The following is a 23502-nucleotide window of genomic DNA, read 5'->3' as shown; positions in this document are numbered from 1 at the left end:
TCCCACCAGTATCACATTTAAACAAATTGAGCAGCCTAAAGAAATTTAGTGGGAACTGAGTCAATTGGCCAGTTCCTGCTTCTCAAACAGGACTGCCAGCAACAAACCAAGGGGCAGTCTGCCACTTCCCTCACTCACCCAAAGGTGCTTGTCCATATGGATGCCAGGAACACTGAAACACACTCATTCCTTTTCATGACTTCCATTCTCAGCAGTACTGACTACCACAGCATTTCAAAGGGTCACAGGCTTTTTTAAAAAGGCTGAATTATGTATTATCACAAAAGAATTCTTGGAAGCTTCTACATAGATGTAACAAGATTAAGAGTTCCATGGAGGGAGCCCAGAGTGCCCAAAGCCCAGCAACAAGTGGGTAGGTTGTAACATGGATGTCAAATGATTGTTTCCAAAATGCTCGCTGGATTTTTAAGATTGGACACTCAAATCTAAAAGCATTTGTCTGTCTACTACAGTTTTAGCCAAAAATTTCTAACATTAAAATCTGCAGGATTGTCAGGATAGATAAACCTTAAATTTTGCCCAGTGAATCCCTGTGTCAGTTCATTGCCTGGTAGGTTCTAGTCAAAGAAATTTACTGCATTTCCCAGTTAGTTCACATCAGGAAAAAGATGTCCTCTAAGGCACTAATTTGAAAGACTCAGCTGCATGCATACTGTCTGACACATTTCCTAATACTTATTGGGAGGAATTTCCTTTACTTCTCTGAATTTCCCTTATTCTTTGAACAAGAAGGAGTAATATGCTCAAAGCTCTCTGCCTGTGGGTCCCCTCACCTTGTAGAGTAACAAAGTATGAACAGCACATCAGCAAGTTAACCTCCCTTTGTTGGACACCATGTTTTCACACTTTTTTCTTCTTTTCTCTCTTTTCCCTTATTTCCTCTGCTTGTCATAACTGCAAGAGGTTCAGCAAACTCTCAGAACCTTTGCACATGTATTTGGTATATTGTTATTTTCTTGTCACATTGTTAATGTTTACAACATATTTTGTATTTGCAGGATTTTATTAAGGTCGTGACAAATCTGACATTTAGAAGCTCAAGGACCTGCTTCCAACCTCTAACTTTGCTTGCCTTGACTTTTAGAAAAAATGTCAGGCTTCCCTCACTTCACTGTGTTTTCTAAAATTAAATGTGCTTGTTTTGCAAATATAGAATGTACTGTAGAAGTGGTTTTCTCATCTTATAAAAAAATAAACCAAAGCCACACCAAATGTTCTAGAAGTGTAGAATAAAATCTCTCTTTTATAACTGTAGATAGCTTAATTCAAAATTCCAAAATTTGTATGACTATATACCTGTTTATTAATTTCAGACTAAATGCAGTACAATCTACCATGCACAGGGAAAGACCAGGACTAACTTTGTAGTTTATTTTTATTTTTAATTAGCAAACATATGAAGGTTTAAAGGTATTGTTTCTCACCCCAAGAACTGCTTGCTGAGTTCACGTGTACCCTTAAAACAAATGTAGTACATTGTCTTTTGTGGTTTTGGTTGTGGAGCATACATCAGATCACAGAGACATGACATTTGATCTCTGTGGACAGATTTCTGACAGTTTTGTGAAGACAAACTGTAGCTATTTATGTTTCCCCCTGTTTCCATAACACTTGTCAATTGTACCCCATTCTAGAACTGTTTTGAGGTCTGTGGGGACCAAACTCCAGGCCCTGGTTTTGAAATGTTCCTGTGGTGAGATTTGCACATAAGACCACAAAATATAAACCTTATTGTCTCTAAATGCAGTCCTCTTTTAGGCAGTGTCTGCTACTTACTTTTTTCCTTCTATTTGCTCCAGCTTTTCCCCTCTTCTTCAGTTTTCAAGTGTTTGAAGTTCTTAATCATTTTCCCTCTCTTTTTCCAGACACTTCAGTGATGGAAACAAATCCAAACTTTCATTCTTCTATAAAAGTTTGAGGAACAGCCTGTGCAAATTACAGTCTATTTCACATTGGGAACAGAGTGACACCACCCCAGGCAGTGCTCCAGGAAGAAGTAAAGCCACTATATGTGTGAGAACTTTACAGAGCAAAAAGGCAGAGCCAGGCAAATTCACCTCTGCAGCCCATGACTATTATGCTAAGAAATAGATGTTTTTATGGAAATCAGTACCAAAGCCACTTTTGAGCTGGAAGCTGGACAGGCAGGAGTGATGGATTCTCTTGTGGCCTGTGAGCACAGCTCTGAATTCAGGCAACTGCAGAATTACATCATCCCCACAAGAACATTATAGTGGCTTTTGCCTCCAAAAGCTACAGTGCCTTTCACACCCCTCATGTCCAGAGGGAAAGTGTTGGCTACCAGTACCTTCTCATGATGTACATCATCCCCACCCCTGCCATACAGCCAAGCATGAAAAGCAATAGGTGCCACTTTGGTATCTTTCAATACCTTCCCCTGCTTTTGGGTTGTGATATTAAGGTGCAAGTTCTGGCAGATCTTGATACTCTTTCTCTCTCTCACCATCATCTGATACATGTAAATCATGCAGGAAGAAGTTTGGATTGGTGCATTTGTTCAAGATTCAGAAGTCCCTGTCTCAGTATTCTTTTACATTCTTCTCAGTATTCTTGCCTAAGACATAAACTGCACAACAGGAGTTGTTCATGCTGTTTCTACACACAAAGAAATTGTTTAGCCTCTTGTCAGCTTAAAAATGTTCCAAGATACCCAGTCTTGAAGAAATACACAAAGCAACACGATTCTCCCATTTAGCTATGAGCAAGTCAAGGAAAGTGTTTGATAAATCCATGGCCTGCTCAAAAAGAATGGGCAGAATTTGTACCAGGGTTGGTTTGCTGTGTATATTACAACAGTTGAGATAAATGCAGCACTTTCTCTTCCATCACTGCAAAAGTAATTTTAAAAAGAATCTCTCTCAAAAAAAAAAAAAAAGCTTCTAGAATCTTGTTCTTAAACATTAAAAAGATGTGCTTTTTCCCTTTGTGAAGGGGAAAGTGAAAATCACAGCATTGTGAAGATTAACACAGCTAAAACAGATAATCCTCACACCGGTCCTGCTGGCAACTCCTTCAGTAATTTTGGCAGCCAAATGTGAGGCCTGCCAAGAGCACAAAGAAATCCAGCCAGGAAGACAGCTACAGTCCTATATACCCATGCTGGAAAAAACACATTCTGGATCTTGCTGCTTGTGCTCTGAGGCTTGCCAAGCACAGCCCAGGAGTGGCCACACATGCGCTGGCTTTCACAACAGAGAAACAGAGGAAAACGGGAGAGCTGTGTGAGTCACAGCCTGAGCAGTGAGGAACATGCTGCCATAGGTTTTTTTTCTTCCAGAAAGAACTAGAAAAGGCTTTCTGAGAAGTCAAGGAGGGAGTGCACATATTTTGTCTAATGTACAGGAAGAACTCTAGTCTAGACACAGACTGAACACATGTGAACCACATTCCCTGGATTCACTGGCAGCAGACTGACCTTCACAAAGAACAACTGATTTTCCACACAGGGAGGACTGGGCAGTGCCAGCAAGGACAGGGAACTCCCCCAGGACAGTGCTGAACCAAGAGTTTCTCAAAGCCACCATGGCCCCACCTGGCCCACCCCATCTCCCCAGCCCCCAGCGTGGGGAGCAGGGAAGGAGGTGGCAGTGCAGGGCAAGGAAGAGCTGAAGGAAGTGGCAGAGCACAGAAAGTGGCTCCACAAAAGTCCCAGCAGCTTCACATAGGGGATGATAGCAGCCCTGAGCAGGGGCTGCAGACAGACCCACATGGTGGATTCTGGGCTTAAAATGGGGGGAAACAAAGAGCAGGGAAAAGGGACAGGTTTCCCTATAGGAATGCAAATACACTGTCCCACAGGCAACAATGGTGAGAAGAGGATGCTGAATAAGCCAATGATTTCTGCTGCTCACCCAGGCTTCCTCAGGACAACAGCCAAAGACCCAAGGACAGCAGAGCCACCTCTGACTGAGGAAAACATCAGTGAAATGGTAGGAAGATTAGAAGATACTTTTTTTTGCCTCTTTTTCAGCAGACTGACTGGCCATGTGTCTCTCACAATCTGCCTGTCTTTGGCAGATTGAGCATGTTTATTATTGCACTGGAGCTTTCATGTGTTTAGCAAGATGCTCATATCCACACAAAGAGTGCTTTGTCAACTAGGTCAACAAAAGATGGTCTTTGAGAAGTTTTATTCTATGCCCTTGGTTTCAAAAACCTGTACCCAAGCTACAGAAACCAAATCAAAGCAGTGAATTGCAAAACTTTCCTCTTCAAGCACATGAGCAGACCTGCTTTTCATTAAATCACTTTTCCTGTGTCCAAAATCACCTAATCTGCTCCAGATGCTGAAGGAGAGAAAGGACACTTCTGGTCAATGTTGTTGTATCAGTATCAGCCACTAGGAGGGTCACACCCACACTGGAGCATTCCCTGCTCGTTCCTACTCCCTCCACCCCCATTTAGCTATGTAAACACCTTAAAAACAAGGTAACCATTTCTGACATCAGGGAGCATGCCTGCAAGAAACCACCTACTCTGTGAGCAGCAAATTCAGACCAGGTCAGGCAGGTGAGATCCACCCCGTATTTCATGAGGGAACAGGTAAAGGGATCTGCCCATTGATGCAGATCCCAGGGAGAAGCAGTTTCTCCTCCCAAAGCAAGGTCCCAGTCCCTCCGTTCATTCAAAATGGCTGCAGTTCAGCAGCTGGATCACATGTGGACTTGTGGAGCTCCCCCTGCTTTCCAAAACGTGCCTGCTGGCCTTTCAAAATGAGTCCCAACATTTTCTGAATAGCAGTAAGTCACAAGGTTCTCCAGGGGCTGTTCTGGCTTCTGCCTTGCTCGGATGATGAGAAACGCTATCTGCTTCCAGTGGTTCTTAGATTTTCGACAAAGGAAGGAGGCTTTTTGGTCCTGTAGGCAGGAGTGCCTGGGATCCTGGCCCCTCTGATGGCACTGATGTAAGGCAGAAGGGGAGGCTCCCTCACCACCAATGCAGTGCCCTTGGGAGTGTAGGCTCGGAGCAGCAATTCCTCTTCCTCGTGAGCTGTCACTGCCACCCAGCCTGCACAGCCAGAGAGAATACAGACAGTGAGGAAGACAAGTCCCTAGGATCAAAACAAGGTTCTGACACAAACTGCTGCCTCCCAGAGTGGCTAAAAATCTGAGCTACCCTCATGTGGTTGCTGGAGAAACCAAGCTCAAAAGTCATCTCCAGCCTAAAGCCAGGTTACTCTTCTCAGACACAGCTCTTTCCTGGTAAACTCAAAAGGGATGGTGGGAACTACAACAACACAAGGAAGCTTTCCAATCAATCAATGACCCTTTCCCTCTCACCTGGACAGCTGACAGTGTCACAGCCATTCCTGATGATGTAGAACCTATATGGCAGCCAGAACAAAAAGTATTCCCATGTTGCCATCCTGTACAAGCATGACTGCCAAACTCTATTCTTGGAGGCTTCAGCAGGACAAAGTCATGGCTGCTATGATTTTGTGTTCACATCCTGCTCTGAGCAGGAAATACAGCTTCACCCCTTCAGAGGGCTCTTCCCATCAATGTTTCTAGGATGCAAACCCTGCAAAGCAAACTAATGAAGAAATATTAAATTACCTGCAGAGGAAAGTTTGATATCTGCAACTGCCTCAGTGGTACCAATTCCTTTCAGTGTAATGTCTTGAGGGACAAGTGGGGGGAACTCTTTCATTCTCTCTTCCCCACCCATGGGAACCTAAGATTAAAACACAGAGAAATTATTTAACAGTCAAGAGATTCTTCAGCATTCCTACCTCAAACTGGCAAGAAGGCACAAGAAAGAATAAAGACATTAAACATTTGTTAGCCAGTTAAGAGCTGGACTGAATAACCTCCAGGAGTTATTTCAGGTTTGTCAGGACAGAGTGAGGATGACACCCAGAGCAACCCTGTGGGAGGGGAGCAAAGATGGAGTGCTCACTGCAGGATGCAGCTGGTGGATCAGGCCAGCTGTCTTGATGTGAGTGACAGCAAATGTTCTCCATGAGCACAGGAATGGAAATGCCAGGGCAAGGACAGCTCACACCATCTCCCATCAATCTGCAAGTGCTACACAGAACATTGCCATACCAAGGAAAATGTCAGACCACCAAGAGATGAAGATATGTGCAGAAGATCCAGCAGGGAAAGAATAAGAAAAGTAAATTTTTCAGCTGCAATCTGTTCTGAAACCCCTGTCTGCAGGTCTGCCATGGAAAATATCCCTGCTGCTGTGTGAACTTTAAGGCTGTTCACGAAGAGCCAAATATGAGTATGCAGATCTCATCAGCCTGAATGCTAGAAGCAGAAACTGCTGAAAATGTATAATCTAGAGTGCTCCTTCCCAACACACTTCAGCCACACAGTCTGTGCAAGACTGCTCCACACTGAGCACCTCCCACTGAACAAGGGCCAAACTCCTGATACCTGTGCATGTTCCCTGTCAGTTGTGCCCCAGACAGGGGTCCTGCCCACCTGCAGCCACCAGCTCCCCCAGCACCTCCCCTTACCTTGAGGAACTCTTGGCCTGCATGCTTCTCATAGAGGGTGTCTGCATTACTCAGTGTAGTAACATGGACTGGCAACAGGTTAGAAGCCAAGACAGAAAACCAGGCAGGCTTTTCTCCCTGAAATAAATACCAAAAGGATGATAATTATGCTAAGAGAAAAGCAGCCCTGAATTGCTCTCTCCTGCCCCATTTCTTTCCTGCATGTTGAAAACCTTACCTGCTTGAAACCCCCTTCCTATCTGAGAGGTCTTTGCCTCTGCCACTGACAGCAGCCAGGGTACATATAAAACTGGGATTTGAGTTTCCAGAAGAGAAGACCCACAGCTTCACCATCCAGCCTCAAAGCACCCCCAATGCCCCATTTACAGCCAGCACAGCTGTTCAGCTCAGGTAAATCATCCAAGAGACATCTTTGCTCTCACTTAATTCACAGGAACAAACTCAGAGTGGTTATTCAGTGCAAGAGGTGATGGACATTTGGTCTGGTGCTTCTTCTCCTATCACTCTACACTTCTAACACACAGTGCTCATTCAACAGGACTTGGTTCCAGCTGCTCTCAAGCTATGCTAAGCTGGTGGAGCAATTTCAGCAGGCACTCTCATCACATTTGCAGGAATAGAAAACAAGGTCAGAGAGGGGAGAGATCTCTTCACACACTGCTAGCAGCCAGAAATAAGGGCACGAATTCCTTCAAGTTCAAAGGTCTAAGCTGAGGCAGGAGCTTCTGTCATGATCTGAGCACAACTGCTCTCCAAGATATCAGGAGGATAAGAGATACACAAGACTGATACATTGATATGTGCTCCAGCCATACCAGTACATTTTTTACATTACAGAACCCTGCCCCTTCCACCTTTCTGGTTTTCTTCCAGCAGGTCAGGAGTGTCCTTAGCAAAGTACCAATTCAACATTTCAGTGGTGATCTTGGAAAGCAGACTGAAAAAAATGAATAGCCATACACACCCCTAAAACAGGGCAAGCTACTGAGAAAATCATCTAAGACTTATGATGTCTAACGTTTTTATGAAAGAAACTGCCCCTTCAGAGGAAGCATCAAGGGAGGTCAACTCCACACAGTTTGATAAAGGTGTATGGCATGGGATTTTGAATAAATGGAAGAAATTATTGGCAGGGGGGACACACAACACATTTGAAAAATACTTTTTACAGAAACTAAAATACACATGCAATTATTTGCTTCCTCAGGCAAGTTCTTCAGAGGTCTGCCAGGAAAGAAAAATGTCTGTGCTCTTCTCTCTTAGCAGGGAGCTTTCACAAAACACAGAAATGAGGAAAGCCACCTATTTTCCCAGTTAATTCTGACATTCTCCTCCCTCCCTCATGCCTCTGTATGCCATGGGAAGCACATTAAACTGAAGATGTCTGTCAGCATTCTAAAGCCATTCCCATTATACACTATGTAATATTGCAGGCTGGTACCAAGTAAAAAACCTTCCAACTACCCATCCCAAGCATTCTGACTTCATGCAGTGATTCAGTAACTGGTTCATCATCTCCAAAGCAGCAATGAAGGGGTCTGGGAAAGCTACCCAGAAGGTCTTTTATGGCTGGGACTGCAGTAAGAGATGAAGCAGCTGCTCCCAAAATCCTTTCTTCCCTTACCTCTAAGTAGTCTATACGTCCCAAGGCTGCTAAAAACAACACCATTCCTGGCTTGAGAATGAAGGTCCGTGGAACAATGGCATGTGATGGCAAAACCAGCTTTACTTCCTTCTCTGTTAGGAGATTCAAAACCTGCAAAATAAATTGTCATAACTCATCCCACATGTTTCAATGGGAACAACGAATTTAGTATTGGCACTATAGTGATAGAAGAAAAGATCAATCAAAGCAATGTCAAGAACATCTGACACAACAGTTCAATTCTGGTCCACACAGTAAGTGAGAAACAGGAACAATGTCCCCTGCCAAAATCTGCCACAGACAATCTGCTTGTCCTCCACTCAGACTGAACATTGACTGCAGGAACAAAATTTGATCTGAAACTTGGCATGGAGCCCTCCAAAGGAGAGCATGAGGAGAATCAGAATCAGAAAGTATTTCTGGATGCAGGAAGTATTTTCCACAAGTATTAAACTCCAGAAGAAGGGAAGAACACACACAATCTCAATTTACCAAACTAGGTCTCTAAGCTGATGCCAGTCTTTACACTGGCTATCAGAGACCAAAGTGCAGCCTAGTAAAACAGGTTATGGTCTGACAAATACACCACTAGAAAACCAGGAGTCTTCCTAGTGTCCATGAAAGCAGCCCCTGCACTTGAGCTGCAAAGTCTCAGCACAATCCTTGCACTTCATTCTCCTCAGAACCTTCCTGTCTGCCTGTACTATTAAATCTTCCCCAGAAGATGACCTGCAGCTCTGCACGGGTATTAGAAGCACCAAAAATCAAAACGTGCCTGTTTTAGACATGTGCACTTTGTGAGCACTGGCTTCAGTAGGGCATTGCTCTACTGACAAAGGCCTGACATACTGCAGCCATAGCAGCAACACTGCAGATCCTCCTAACTTCAGGAGAAGGCTTTCTCTAAGATGTGGTTCAGTCATACAGCTCTGGTTATCCTCCTAAGCTTCACCTTTTTCCATGGGCTGGGACAGCTGAAGAAGTGTCAGCTCCATTGGGTGACGCTGGTGTGAACTTGCTAAGAGCACTCTTACTTCCCTTGGTTCAGAGGTTGTGGCAGCTTGGTGACACAGCCCTGAAGCTCCTTGGCAAAGCTGGCAGAATTGCGCTACTCAGAATGCAACAGCATTACCACATGAACCCCTCTCGAGTTAAACCTTATCTTAACACAATTCCCAAGCTAAGAGAATCCTAATGCAAGGACTACAGCACAAGTTAGGCAGAACAGCCCTCCCAAACCCTGTCACCCCAAAACACAGCACCACAAAGTACCCACACAGTCTTCCTTTACAATTCCTGGAGTGTCAAAACACCACCGAGCATCCTTCACTTCATTGTGAGTGAACTCCTCCCTTTCCTCAGGCTTCTTAGGGGCATCTCTAGGATCTTCATCCATGCTGTAAGAGAGTGTGTCAGGGTCGAAGTCAATCTCAGCACTAGGCTTCTGCTGTTGAAATGTTCTTCCAACTCTTCCTGGATTAAAATGAAAGGTTCTCCTGGTAATTTACTTTTTAACTTGCTTTCCTTCAATCAAACATCTTTCCCTTTCATGGCTTAAAAGAGATGCACGTGAGTAGTATAAAGGTGATAAAGACATTATGTGGCTTGAAATTTGTGTGTTCAAAAGCCAAAATGATAAGAAATCCCTTCTATAATTCTTGCTTAGCACTCCTCATGCCCCAAAATCCCAGCAGGAACCAGATCACAGACACTCAATTATTTCCAATTTATGGTAAAGCAGGCTGCCTTCTATTTTCAGTGCCTCAGACTGCCAAACAGAATTATCTGAAAACCAGAGCTATCTTCTGGCACCCCCTCTTTTGAATATATACTAAAATGACATACAACCTCTGTAGCCTGCAGCCCAAATGTGATTACTTGAAATTAAACTTATTTTCTTTATTTGGGAACAAGAGATGGCCCATACTGTGATATCCCTGCAAACTACTGAGCTATCAGAATTTGTCTGCCTTGTTCAGACAGAAGATGCATTGCACAGAGGAACTCTCTGCTCCTACAGCAGCTGACAGGTACTCAAAAGTACTAATGATGCTGCTTATAGAGGAGATAGAGGTCTTGCCCCCATTATCTGGGAGCAAACACTGGTTAAAATAATTTAACCTTTGGGTAGTGCAGTGTTTTCATTACGGACAGAAAGGTAACACCTTTACTCACCCACTAGGTAACCCTGCTTTTTAAGTTGATTAAGGTACTTTTTTTCTTCATTGCTTAGCTGATCTTCTGTTTTTGTTGCCTCTTCTTTTAGCCTCTCCTGCCTTCGGAATATCCTGTCACACGTAGGGTTAATAATTGGAAATTTCAACAGGTTCAGTGTTGTTCCTGGAAAAACAAAGAGAAGGCACTTTTGGATTTCTGACTACTTGACATATTTCAGATCTGAGGAACAAGATTACAAAGAAACTGCTTCTCTAACTTTTTGGTGAAACCCAGTAACACAAAGTCAGAGGTGGAACTACAGCTGCTCCCATAAAGTACCAGCCTCCCAACTTGGAGAGGCAAAAACAAGCCATCCACTTGCTTAATACCAGTTCTCACACATAGTTTTGAATAAAAGGGTCTCAAAGCCGAGTGGTGCCAAGGCTGACTTAGTGCACCCCTTTCAAGCCTCAACTCCAGACAGCTTGGTGCTCACCACTGCACCTCCCGGCCTCTCCAGACTGGAGGACACCTCTAATGGATAGGGACAGGCAAGGCAAGCACATCAGGTACCATCCTAACCGGCAGGGGTGCACACAGACCCATGCTGGTGTAATGAGCCTCCTAGTGCTACAGGATGTGCAATACCCTCAGCACATGCATCCCACTCCTGCTGCCCCCTGTGATGAATCACAGGATTAATTAAGCTGGAAAAGACCTCTGAGATCATCACCACTAGGCAGTGAGTGGCACATTCAGGCACAGCAACTCCATCATCTCCCTAGGCAATCCATTCCAATTTGTAATTACCCTTCTGGTGAGGAAATTGCAACTAATGTCCAACCTAAAGGTGCCCTGGTGCATCTTGAGGCTATGTCCCCTTCTCCTGTCACTGGCTGCCCTGGAGAAGAGACTGACTCCCACCTGGCTACAACATCTTTTGGGTAGATGCAGAGAGTGATAACATCTTCCAAATCCCCTTTTCTCTAGGTTAAACACTTCAGCCACCCCTCACAGGTGAAAAACTGAAGCATGGCACGCCTCTGGAGCTTGCTGCCCACCACGGAGGAGCTCAGGATGGTATGTACTGCTTTGGTGACAGGTTCTCCTGCTGCAGGGGTGGCCGAGAGCAGCCCAGAGGCGCAGAGCTCACTGTTACGTGCACACCCCACATTCCCCATTACCCGTGCTACAAAGGGCCGAGCAGTGCACTCACCTGGCCAGGGGGACACGGTGGCCCTGTCGATGATGTCGGGGGCGCGGGACTTGCAGTAGTCGGAGCGCAGCAGGGTGTTGAAGAGCGTGGACTTGCCGGAGTTGGTGGCGCCCAGCAGGTAGACATCTCCGGCGCACTTCCAGGAGCGCTGCAGCCGGCTGACCAGCCCCTCCACGCCGTAGCCGGTCTTGGCGCTCACCAGGCGGATGTCCACCAGCGCGGCTCCCCGCAGCCCGGCCCGGGCGCAGGCGGCCGCCACCCGCTGCCGCAGCCGCCCCAGGTGCCCGCGGCAGTCCGCGGGCAGCAGGTCCACCTTGTTGCCCACCACCAGCACGCCGGCGGTGGGCACGTCGGGGCCCAGCAGCGCGGGCAGCTGCGGCAGCACGGGGTCGGGCAGCTCCATCACGTCGAGCACGTAGAGCAGCAGCGGCCCGCGGCCGTGGCGGGGCGGGCGGCGCAGGGCCGCGCTCACCACGCGCCGGTGCTGCTCGGGCGGCAGCCGCAGCCGCAGCGCGCTGCCGTGGTGCGCCAGCGCCCAGCACCGCTGGCACACGGCGCCGCGCAGCCCCGCGGGGCCCTCGGACACCAGGCTGCGGTACCGCTCGGCCGGCACGAAGCCCGGCGCGCCGCCGTCCCCGCACTGCAGCTCGGCCCCGCAGCCCGAGCAGCTCACGCCGCTCGGCGGCACCGACGGGTCGGACAGGCTCGGCGCTGCCGCCGCCGCGCCCCGCTCCCGCCGCGGCTTCGGCTTCACCTTCAGCTCCCGCTCCCGGCGCAGCGCTGCCGCCGCCGCTCTCTCAGCCGCGTCCGGCTCGTACTCGAGGAAGACGAAGCGCTCCTGCTCCTGCTCGTCGCCATGGCCCGCCGCCGCCGCTCCGCACGGCCGCAGCGGGGCGCGGAGCGGGGCGCGGGCCAGGCGGGCCAGGAGCGCGGGGCCCAGGCGGAGCATGGCGGGGCCGGACACACCGACGCCGCGGGGCGCGCGCGCCTGACGTCACGGAAGCGCGCGGGCTCCTGGCGTGAGACTCAGCGTGACGTCACGGGCCGCGCAGCCGCCGTGCCCCTGCCGCCGCCGCCGCCGCCGCCGCCGCTGGCCCGCGCTCCGTCTCGCCCCGCTCGCTCCTCGCTCCGCTGCCGCCGCCGCGGCCCCGCCAGCCGCCACCATGTACGACGCGGACGAAGGTGAGGGGTTTTCCTTTTCTTTCTCCTCGCCTTTTCCTGCCGCCCGTCCCGATCAAGGATGGCGCTGTGCGCGCCGGGGCCCGCGGGAGCCGGGAGGGATGCGGCGGCCTCTCCCGATGTACCGGAGGGACCCTGAGCCGGTCCCACCACGGCGGTGATCGGAGCCTAACTCATATTGTGCTTCCCCGCAGATATGCAATATGATGAAGACGACGATGAAATCACGCCCGACCTGTGGCAGGAGGCGTGCTGGATTGTTATCAGGTGAGCTGCTGGGCTGGCTGGCCTTGTCCCTTCAGCGCGGGTGCTCTCGGCCTGGCAGGTGACACCCACCTTGTGCTGGGAGCTGCAGGCTTGGCCACCCTAAACCCTGTGCTGCGGCACGCTCAGGGCTTTTAGGAGAAACAAAGGGTTATGGGCACGGATTAAGAAGCTCTGCTGACCCCCAGCACACACTTTTTTCAGTGAAGAAAGGGATGGTTTTGGTTCCATATCAACCACTCGGTTTTGCTCTCTAATCTCACTGCTGATGCTGGCGTTAGGAAATCAGTATTGGGTGCTGGTGTTTTCTCCTGAGCGTCCAGGACCTGTGTGGCTGGCACAGAGGGGATCCAAGCTAAAAGTTCTCAGTACTATTACTTGGGTTTGGGGGCATGCTTTTAGTTTACTGCCCCTTGGAAAATTAGTTAAGGCAAAGTAATTTACAGGTGTTGTTGGAAACTTGAGCTGGAGCCACTTTCAGCAAGTTTGTCATCACGTTTCTCTTCCAATTCAAGGGAAATTTGAGGCACTCGCCGTGCATGCAGTCGTGGCTCAGCCAAGAGGTGGCAGCAAGTCTGTCACTCCCAAGTGTCTGTGTCCTCAGGCAGGGAGGGAATTGTTAAACGTTTGTGAGGAGCATCTGTGTTTGAAACCCATGCCTTGGATTAAGTGAATGTGTTTGATTCTGCACTATATTCCATGGCTTTTGTAATTTTGATAATAATATACCTTAAGTTTGTTGATGTGCAAAGTACATTAATTAAGATTAGTACATTAATTACGATTTCTTGTTAACCTGCTCTTTTTTTTTAGCTCCTATTTTGATGAAAAGGGTTTAGTCAGGCAGCAGTTGGATTCCTTTGATGAGTTTATTCAGATGTCTGTGCAGAGAATTGTTGAAGATGCTCCACCAATTGATTTGCAAGCTGAAGCCCAGCATGCCTCAGGAGAAGTGGAAGAGCCAGTAAGTGGAGAACCTTGGCAGAGATCATGTGTTTTTACAATTCTAAGTCATTTTTCATTTGTTTTATTCAACTCCTGTCCTGTTTGAGTTGAGAAGTGACCAAGAACAAGTGGCTGCTGCAGCTCATCTTGTCAGTTTCTCTGCAAAACTGCATGGACAGAGATTCAGTAGAGCAGGCCAAGCAGCCAAGAGCAAGCTGTGTTTTGGTGAGATTTTGGTTTTTCAGCAGCTTTACCATGGCAAGGCTTATGGCTGAAAACCTCTCTCAGCTTTGACTCGAGTTAGGCTCAAGTTAGGTCCAGGTTTTCAAAGTCTGCTGTTGTTAATTTTTTTCCCTTGGCGCCATGTTCCAAAGAGGACAGATTGTCTCAATTCTGCACCCCATGAAGGCTCCTCTGCAATGAGTGTGCACCTTCTGCAGTGGCTCTGGTGCTTTCACCTGTGTCCCTTTTGTAGTTTGATCCCTGTTCCATAAGTGCAAATGGTGATGAGCCGTTGCCTTGCTGTCAGTCACTACCTTGATATTTTCTTCTAGGGATTTAAAGGAACTTTAGGACACTAGAGCATTGTATTTGTTTTATGGTTTTCCTGTTCCTTTGCATTTTTTGCAGGCAAAAAAACTATCCTGTAGAGAATAAATGAGATGTCTTTTGGTTTCTTTGGTAGGCAAACAGTTCATAAACATTTAGCTCACTAATTCTTAGTATTTCCTGTTATTCTGTGTATATTATGGCAGAATTCTCTACTTGTGCAGTTCTGCAGCTGATGTTTGTGCTGTGCCTGGTCGTTGTTCAGATCACAAGCATGGTTTGTGCTGGGCTTCTTTTTGCCCAAAAGCTATTATTTTACTTTCTCAAATCACAAAGCTTAGTGTCTTATTCTCACTTATTAAATGCAGGTTTTTAGGAATAATATAGAGATGAGAAAAAAGAAAACTTGCTTTTTCCTTCAGAGTCACTTGCCAGGCAATCTCTCACCACATTTCAGGATGCTGGACTAATTTAAGGAAAATGTGTGTATTGGGAAAATCTTGGTTTTTTTGTTTCTGTCTCCCTCTGCTTCTCAGTCTCAAATTTTTAAGGCAGTTTAGAGCACACAAGAGGGTTTAGCAACCATTCTCAGAGATAAGAATGGTGGTAAATGTATTCTCCTTAAGATAGCTTTCATGAGAACTTGGAAAACAGAACTAAATGTGGCTGTTGCTGCAAATCCAAGAAAAGGTGTTTCTTCACATAAGGACTGAGATTTTTTTTGACTTACAAAACATTTGTCAACAAGGGTCTGCCACCTCCTGTTGTAGGAAGCTTTTGAGCATTTTAGAAATCAGATTGTTTTCCAAGGCCTCAAGTCTTCCTTTGCTTACTTGTCCTATAGAATCTTCCTAGGAATGGTGTTACCCAACTTGCTGTATTTTCATTTATTGGTAGTGGCTGTTCTTCTGCAGTAGCAGTTCTGGTTGCTGATAGAAGAGATGTTTCTTCCATTACAAGTAAATGTGCTTTTGTTTTCCAGCCCCGGTATCTGTTGAAGTTTGAACAAATCTATCTCTCCAAGCCTACCCATTGGGAAAGAGATGGAGCACCCTCACCTATGATGCCAAATGAAGCCAGGCTGAGAAACCTCACGTAAGAGCCAACTCTGTGGTGGATAAACACAAGGAAGAACTGCCTCTGCCTTATTGTTTCATGGCCTTTTGCATAACAATTGCTGCTTTGTTTAAACTTCCATGTCTAGTTGTTAAATGCAGATAGTGATTAGGTAATAATGCTTAATACACCAGTGAGTGCATTACTCAGGGTTGTGCAGAAAGGTAGTAACTGACAGGTGACACAGGGCTGTTTTTATTCTGTAGGTATTCTGCCCCCTTGTATGTGGATATAACTAAAACAGTTATTAAAGAAGGGGAGGACCAGTTGCAGACCCAGCATCAGAAAACCTTTATAGGAAAGATTCCTATCATGCTGCGTTCCACGTACTGTTTGCTGAATGGCTTAACTGACCGTGATCTCTGTGAGCTGAACGAGTGCCCACTGGATCCTGGGGGCTACTTCATCATCAATGGCTCAGAAAAGGTAAGGGATGCACCTTGCACAGCCATCTGTACAGACACTGGAAGTTCTGTCTCTTGTTCCCATGTGTTTTGCCAGGAGCATAAACACTCTTATTCCAGTGTACCAGAGATACTGTGGGAGCTCCTGATCTTGCAGAAAGATGAGCTTTTAGTCATCTGTTAGAGTTTTCTCAAGCCACCTTTTCTTCTTTGAGGCACATTCCCCATCTTCAATTCTTCCTTCTTTGGTTTTGTGAACTGCTTTGCCTTTTGTGAACTGTTTGCCACTAAGTGCTCTAGTTATTTTTATTTGCTTTTCCAGTATTGCAGAGCAGCATGCATTCTGAAATGAGGCAATTCCTCACTCAGTGTGTCCTCCAGCTTGTTCATAGCTGTACTTTTGCTGATGATTTTGCTGTATTTTTGATGCATTTTGTTTTAAGACGAAGTTCTTGCCTCCAATACTGTGGAAGCAGCTTCAGAAAATCATATCCACACCCTGTTAGTTCCTCACCTGTGAAACTGACAGTATTTTCTAACTGATAATCTGGGTAAACACAGCAAAGTAACTAGAATTTTATATTTCTTTTTGGGGGAAAAGAATTCTGGCTTTGATGGTTGAGCTGGCATTTGAATTTGCCTGTGTAGTGCATTGGCCTTGGAAAAACAGATAGTGAATTGCTTTCTTTATCATTGTGCAAAATGCACAATGATAAAGAAAGCACAGCACAGCCAGCATGTGTGGTAAGTAACAAAAGACAACAGAGTTCCCTGAGTCTCTTGTTTGGACTATTTCTTCTTAACTAGCTTATATTATGTTTAAATCTGTATTTTTAAAATACAATTGACTTCATGCTGTGCAGTGCTGTTAAAGTTGAGGCACCTAAAGGAATAGTAGAAACAGTGAGTGTTTCTGTATATTGCTTTCAGTATTCTCTTTTGTCAGTTATTTACTGGTGCTCTTGTTTCTCACACAGGTTCTGATTGCTCAGGAGAAGATGGCTACAAACACAGTGTATGTGTTTGCAAAGAAAGATTCAAAATATGCCTACACAGGAGAGTGTAGGTCTTGTCTGGAAAATTCCTCTCGACCAACAAGTACTATATGGGTCAGCATGCTGGCCAGAGGTGGACAGGTATGGCTAGGTGGTAACAACCCCAGAGACTGATTTAGGAGCTTTGTTACTGCCCTGTCTCTTTGTGTCATTTGCTTTTGGGATTTTGAGAAGAAATTTCTTCTGAAATTGACAGAGTTGTAAATAAGATAAAAGCAAATGCAAATTTGTTTGTCATAGGTTATGCTTGTCTCTATGATAAATAATTTGAGGATTGAAATGAAGACTCAGTTTGTGGCAGGTTTTAGGGCAAGGCTAAAAACAATTTTTAAATTACTAGAAATGAAGTTTCAGAAGATTCAGACAAGCTGTGTCCTGTTTTTTCATGAAGAATAAGTAGAAGAGCAGGGACCCTCTCTTTGCTGATGGCCAAGCCAGTGTTGAGATGTATTTTGCAGACCACATATTAATTCATATTTAATATTTAATTGTGCCATCTGTGAGGGGAAATAAGTGCTACTTGTAACTTCAAAAGTTAAATGACAATACTCATTTAGTATTGCACTCATTTAGAATTGATATTTTGAAGTTTTCCAAGAGCAACTTAAATAGAAGCTTTACAGTATTCTCACTCCTGATGACTGGGGCACTCCTAATTTCCTATGCATCCCACAGCATTTCCTTCTGGAGAAGGGGAGCAGCTACTTGAATAATCACTTGCACAGTGGGTTAGAAAAGCTGAGTTTAAGCCTGACAGAAGGAACACTGAAGGTAGATAGGATTGCTCTTTGCACTGAGGGAGAGAAGTTATGCATATGGATGAATGAGTAGTATTTATATTCCTTTGTATCAGCAAAAACCTTACAAGTTTTCACAAGCTTTAAAGCTTGAAATGTTTTTAAAATAAAAACTCATTGCTGGAGTAAGGTTGCAGAGTAGCTCCTTAGCTGGCCTGCTGAAAAGCCATGCTTTCCTGTGGGGCTTGAATAAATATGCTTGTGTTGTATCATCCAAATCCAGAGAGAGACTTTTACTTAAAGGCAGGATGATTTTAGAGACTTGCACTGAAAGGCAGGATGATTTTAGAGACTTTCACTGAAAGGCAGGATGATTTAAGGCTCAGCCCTGCTCTCCCCACCTTTGCAGGGTGCAAAGAAGAGTGCCATCGGTCAGCGCATTGTAGCAACTCTGCCATACATCAAACAAGAGGTGCCCATCATCATTGTCTTCCGTGCACTTGGCTTTGTGTCCGACAGGGACATTCTGGAGCACATCATCTATGATTTTGAAGACCCAGAAATGATGGAAATGGTAATATATATGAAATTATTTCCTGTTCTCATGTTTGGAGGGTGTCAGTGCAGGCAGTCATCGCTTGAAGCGTTCGTTTTCCTGTTGTAATTTATTTATTATTTTTGTGGCTTCTCTATTAGAAATGTTGAAAGTTCTCTGCCTGAATCTATTGTAATGAGTACATTAAGGGGACAGAGCACAGTGGAAATTTTTTAGAGTTAATATGTATTTGGAGAGTTAGGGTCTTCTGCTGTTGTTGACTTTAACTGTAAAATCTTGATTAAACCTGAAATAGCATTAGACCTAGAATGAACTCAAATGAGAACTATTTTCTGAAGTTTCAACTAGTTTTTGTGTTCTTCCTGCATGCTTCATTGCTGTTTTGTAGTGCCAGAAAGACCTGGATCAATAATTAGCAGATCCTGAAAAGAATCATTAACAAACTACGGTGTAGTTTCCTTCAGCCCCAACAGGCACTGGTTGCTACAGGATTTTGTTGTATTTTTCTGGCTTAGGTCAAACCATCTCTGGATGAAGCATTTGTCATTCAGGAGCAAAATGTTGCCCTAAACTTCATTGGCTCAAGAGGTGCCAAGCCAGGTGTCACCAAAGAAAAGAGAATCAAGTATGCCAAAGAAGTCTTGCAGAAAGAAATGCTCCCACATGTTGGTGTCAGTGACTTCTGTGAAACCAAAAAGGCCTATTTTCTAGGGTAGGTCACAACTCTGTCTCACAGCTGCAAATGGACACTTTTTACTCATGTATATGATTGGAAGAATGCCTTGAATGGAAATTTGTTTTAACCTGAGTCTTCTGGGTACTCTGTGATAAACCTTGGGGCACTGGTATATTTTTCAGGCTGAGAAAATGCAAATTTTGATAAACTAGGATAAAGATGAGCCTCAAACACATTTTGGATCTTAAGTTAAATATGATGATAGTGCTAAATGACTTTTTGATATCCAGTTGCAGGGATAACATGGATAAGTAAGATTTAGAGAAGTACTGATAAGTGATTGTAATGTAAAGCACTCTTTAAAACCAGTAGCACATTGTCTTGATCACTGCTTACTGATATACAGATGAACTGTAGCATCAGGAGGTTTGTGATTTTATACCCAATTGCATGTGCTTAAACAGAGCCCATATTACAGTTCAGGGCAGATATTTAGCAGAAGAGGCATGACCATCATGATGTAAATATTTTCTTCTCCCTGTCTTTAGCCTGAACTTTCTGTGGGTCATCCACCTCTAAGGATGTGCTGAAGAGGTTTATTTTAGGGCAGTGGTATGCTAAAGATCTAGAATGGACTGCTTTTAGGAAAGAGTTCACTGGCTTGTCTATGAGAACATGTAATCTTTGTTGTGAATGTCTGCTGTCAGTTTAAAACATGAACTTTCTGATTTGTTTAGGTATATGGTTCATAGACTGTTGCTGGCAGCACTGGGAAGAAGAGAGCTGGATGACAGAGATCATTATGGCAACAAAAGACTGGATCTTGCTGGGCCACTCTTGGCTTTCCTGTTCAGAGGGTAACTAAAACATTTCCTTTCATGGCAGAGGCATTGCCAACTCTGTGCTTCTAAGTCAGACTCATTCTATTGTCAGAGAGCCAGTCTTGAGCAACACAGCTTCTGTCTAATTATGACTTTTTCATGGAGTGGTTGAGTTTGCTATAACAGTAGGTGGCTAGCATTAACTTGTTTTGAAGCATGTTTTGTGCATATTTACAAACAGTTGCATTTGCTTTATTCCCCTTTGCCATCTCACTCTGGTTACAAATTGCTTCTTTTCAGGAGGCCAGTGACATTTTTTTCAAATAGCCCTGAGCAGGCTGAACTGCACATGCTCTGTTTAATCAGATTGCTCGGTGTCTTTCTTCTACAGAATGTTCAAGAATTTGCTGAAGGAAGTGAGAATATATGCACAGAAGTTCATTGACAGAGGGAAAGATTTCAATTTGGAGTTGGCAATTAAAACAAGAATTATTTCGGACGGTTTGAAATATTCATTGGCAACTGGAAACTGGGGTGACCAGAAGAAAGCTCATCAGGCCAGAGCAGGAGTATCTCAGGTACAGTAAGAGCTTTGTCAGGTTTACAGTTCTTATGGTAAAAGAACTGTAAACCTGACAAAAGAACTTGTTCTCATGCAAGAGTTTAACATTGCTTAGCAGCCATGCATGTTGTATCTTAAACAGAAATATTTTTAAAGGAAATTTCCTTAGGTGACACAGATAAAGATCCAAACAGTTGGATCTTCACAGGTCTTTGATTTTTTTGGTCATGGTTTGCTTGCTTTGGCTGTTGCACTCACTGCTAAGGAGTTGGTGTAACTCTTGTAAAGATTTTTTTGTTTGATCATACACTTTTGTGTAAATTCTTAGTCCCAGGGAATCATTCAGGAGGATGGATTTCTTTCCTTTAGTTACTTCCAGTGCTTCACAGGCAGTTAAAAAAACTTGAGTGACACCTTATAATATAAAAGTTCTCTATTCCATGGCAAATGATGAGGAGCACCGACTTGATTAGCCCAGGGTCTTGCTGTGGTTAAAGCATGCTCTGGGAACTTCTGCCACTACTACACTAGTTGGGAGCTTGACATTCTAGGGGTAGTGTGAGATTAGTGGAGGTGAGCTAAAAAGTGTAGCTAACAAAAATCAAAGCTGTCTTAGTTCTTTTTAAGCACATCATTTCTAGAGGGCATTGATCCTTTGTGCTAGGGTGTCAACTTAACAAGGTGTGACTGACTGAACTCCCTCCTGTGTGCAGGTGTTGAACCGCCTGACTTTCGCATCCACCCTTTCCCACCTGAGACGCCTGAATTCTCCGATTGGGAGAGATGGAAAACTGGCCAAGCCCCGGCAGCTGCACAACACCCTGTGGGGAATGGTTTGCCCTGCTGAGACCCCTGAGGTAATGAAAGCAGGGTTTGTGTACTAACTGCCTCTCCCTCACGGCCATTTTGTAGCCATGGCACTTGTGATGATCCCTTGCACTTTTTTTAATAATGCTGACACAAATATTTAGCTTTATTGCTAACTTGGTGGTTGGAACCTTGTTTTGTGTCTGGTTCCTTGAGAAGTTAAGTTGAAATTCTTGAATCTTCTTGATTTGAAAATGCAACTTTGTGTTTCTGCTAGGGTCATGCAGTAGGACTTGTGAAGAACTTAGCCCTGATGGCTTACATTTCTGTGGGGTCTCAGCCATCCCCAATTCTGGAGTTCTTGGAAGAGTGGAGTATGGAAAACCTAGAAGAAATATCTCCAGCAGCAATAGCTGAGTACGTAGTAAAACCCTTTAAACAGACTTAAGCTTTATCCTGCACAACACTTCAAGGGTTTGAGGGTTATTTGGTGGGACGGAATATTTTTAATTATTATTTGTGTTTCCCCTTTTAGTGCTACCAAGATATTTGTTAATGGCTGCTGGGTAGGAATACACAAAGATCCGGAGCAGCTGATGAATACCCTAAGGAAGCTTCGTCGTCAGATGGACATCATTGTGTCAGAGGTAAAAATCTTTACACCTAGAGTTTGGGTGTCCTTTTGGGCAAGAGAGGATAATGCCTTGATACTACTTTGCAAGTTTCAAGTAGCATTATTTGCAAGTCTCTTTCTGAATATACTTCCTGTTGGGTTTGTTTTGTGGGTGTTTTGGAAAGGTTTTTGTATTTGGTGTATTTGATGTTTTTATTATTATTATTATATCCTTGATTATGTATGGTTTGTTGCTTGGTTGTGGGGCTGGTTTTTATAGGGGGGGGTTGTTTGTTTCTAAAGAGGATCCAGTTGAAAGACAGAACAGTTGAAAATAATCTTCTGAAACACTCCTGTTTGTAAGAGTGTTACTCTTTTTTCTGTGCTTCTGATAGTGCCTGGAAAGTCTTTGCTTTAGGGAATTTGGTTATCCTGTTTTGTGTTCTGTAGTTCTGATTCCAAGCTGACACTTTGCACTTATGGGGTGCTGCTGTCTTGCCCAGGTGTCGATGATCAGAGATATTCGTGAGCGAGAAATCCGCATCTACACTGATGCAGGCAGAATTTGTCGGCCCCTTTTGATTGTGGAGAAACAGAAGTTGCTGCTGAAGAAAAGGCACATTGACCAACTGAAGGAACGAGAGTATAACAATTACAGGTGAGGGACATTCTTGAAATTCAACTGAAGGTGTCATTTTCCATCTTGGAAGGTGCCACATTCAGGTTGGAGAGAGGAATGTTTAAAACTTTGTGCAGCACAAAGATGCTTTCTCTGCCTGGTAGTTTAATCAGTTTTTTTAATCACACTGAGGCAGTGGTAGTAATAATAAGAGAAGTCCTTGTTCCTGTCACTGCTGAAGAGACCCATTTTAGGTGTTAATGGAGTTATTGGTTGTTCAGTTGGCAGGATCTTGTGGCCAGTGGTGTAGTAGAGTACATTGACACCCTGGAAGAAGAGACTGTGATGCTGGCAATGACTCCAGATGACTTGCAAGAGAAAGGTGTGGCATATTGTTCAACATACACACACTGTGAGATTCACCCATCCATGATCCTGGGAGTGTGTGCATCTATCATCCCTTTCCCTGATCACAACCAGGTCAGTGCCCCTCTGCTGACATCCTGCTTTTAAAGCTGCTAGAAAACCCACAGGTGTGTGTGTGTGTAAGGAGCTTTATGTCCATAATTAATGGTCTTCCCTGTGTCTGTTCAGTCTCCCAGGAACACATACCAGTCTGCTATGGGTAAGCAGGCTATGGGAGTCTACATCACCAACTTCCATGTCCGTATGGATACGCTGGCACATGTGCTCTATTATCCCCAGAAGCCCCTGGTAACAACACGCTCCATGGAGTACTTGAGGTTCAGAGAGCTGCCAGCAGGTGTGTTGTCAGTTCATGTTCATGGGACAGAAATACTGCTCTTCTGCTTTGTTTCAAACATGTCACAAATGGTGTGTGTAGAGTACCTGAACATTTAGCAAATTCGTGCATTTATAGTTTAAGTGTTAGCTTGTAGCTGGACAACTAGACTGCAGAAAATTTGTTGGTAGTGTTGCAGCTGAAACTACTAGTACCCAAAAAACCCTGCTAAAATCTAACTCAAAAAATGCATTTTCTATATTGATGTTTGATAGGTTTTTCACAAGGGGTCACTCTTGACTCCCTTTTGTACCCAGAGTTGAATTTGCTG

The 23502-nt window shown here is 44.8% G+C and overlaps 2 protein-coding genes across 2 annotated transcripts in view; one reads left to right on the top strand and one right to left on the bottom strand.

Annotated features, from left to right (window-relative positions):
* Positions 1-1378: 1378 nt before the first annotated feature.
* On the bottom strand, positions 1379-12475 carry NOA1 (nitric oxide associated 1). Its single transcript, XM_063156638.1, has 7 exons — positions 11527-12475; positions 10329-10493; positions 9430-9626; positions 8133-8264; positions 6509-6625; positions 5598-5715; positions 1379-5049 (listed from the first exon to the last, which is right to left on the bottom strand). The coding sequence occupies exons 1-7, from the start codon at positions 12473-12475 to the stop codon at positions 4844-4846; spliced, it is 1884 nt and encodes a 627-aa protein (XP_063012708.1). The 3' UTR covers positions 1379-4843.
* A 145-nt stretch (positions 12476-12620) lies between these two features.
* POLR2B (RNA polymerase II subunit B) overlaps positions 12621-23502 on the top strand; it is a 16708-nt gene continuing 5826 nt past the window's right edge. Inside the window, exons 1-16 of the mRNA XM_063156637.1 lie at positions 12621-12708; positions 12900-12972; positions 13783-13933; positions 15446-15558; positions 15786-16005; positions 16961-17119; positions 18185-18349; positions 18847-19043; positions 19745-19864; positions 20220-20406; positions 21104-21247; positions 21475-21614; positions 21733-21844; positions 22314-22468; positions 22711-22909; positions 23024-23192. Coding sequence (XP_063012707.1) covers positions 12690-12708; positions 12900-12972; positions 13783-13933; positions 15446-15558; positions 15786-16005; positions 16961-17119; positions 18185-18349; positions 18847-19043; positions 19745-19864; positions 20220-20406; positions 21104-21247; positions 21475-21614; positions 21733-21844; positions 22314-22468; positions 22711-22909; positions 23024-23192 — 2323 coding nt within the window. The 5' untranslated portion in view covers positions 12621-12689. The remainder of the gene's footprint in view (positions 12709-12899; positions 12973-13782; positions 13934-15445; positions 15559-15785; positions 16006-16960; positions 17120-18184; positions 18350-18846; positions 19044-19744; positions 19865-20219; positions 20407-21103; positions 21248-21474; positions 21615-21732; positions 21845-22313; positions 22469-22710; positions 22910-23023; positions 23193-23502) is intronic.

The sequence above is a fragment of the Melospiza melodia genome, chromosome 5, assembly GCF_035770615.1.
Source record: "Melospiza melodia melodia isolate bMelMel2 chromosome 5, bMelMel2.pri, whole genome shotgun sequence".
Lineage (NCBI taxonomy): Eukaryota > Metazoa > Chordata > Aves > Passeriformes > Passerellidae > Melospiza > Melospiza melodia.
The sequence above is the reverse complement of the archived record's forward strand: the minus strand, read 5'-3'. Positions and strand labels throughout refer to the sequence as shown.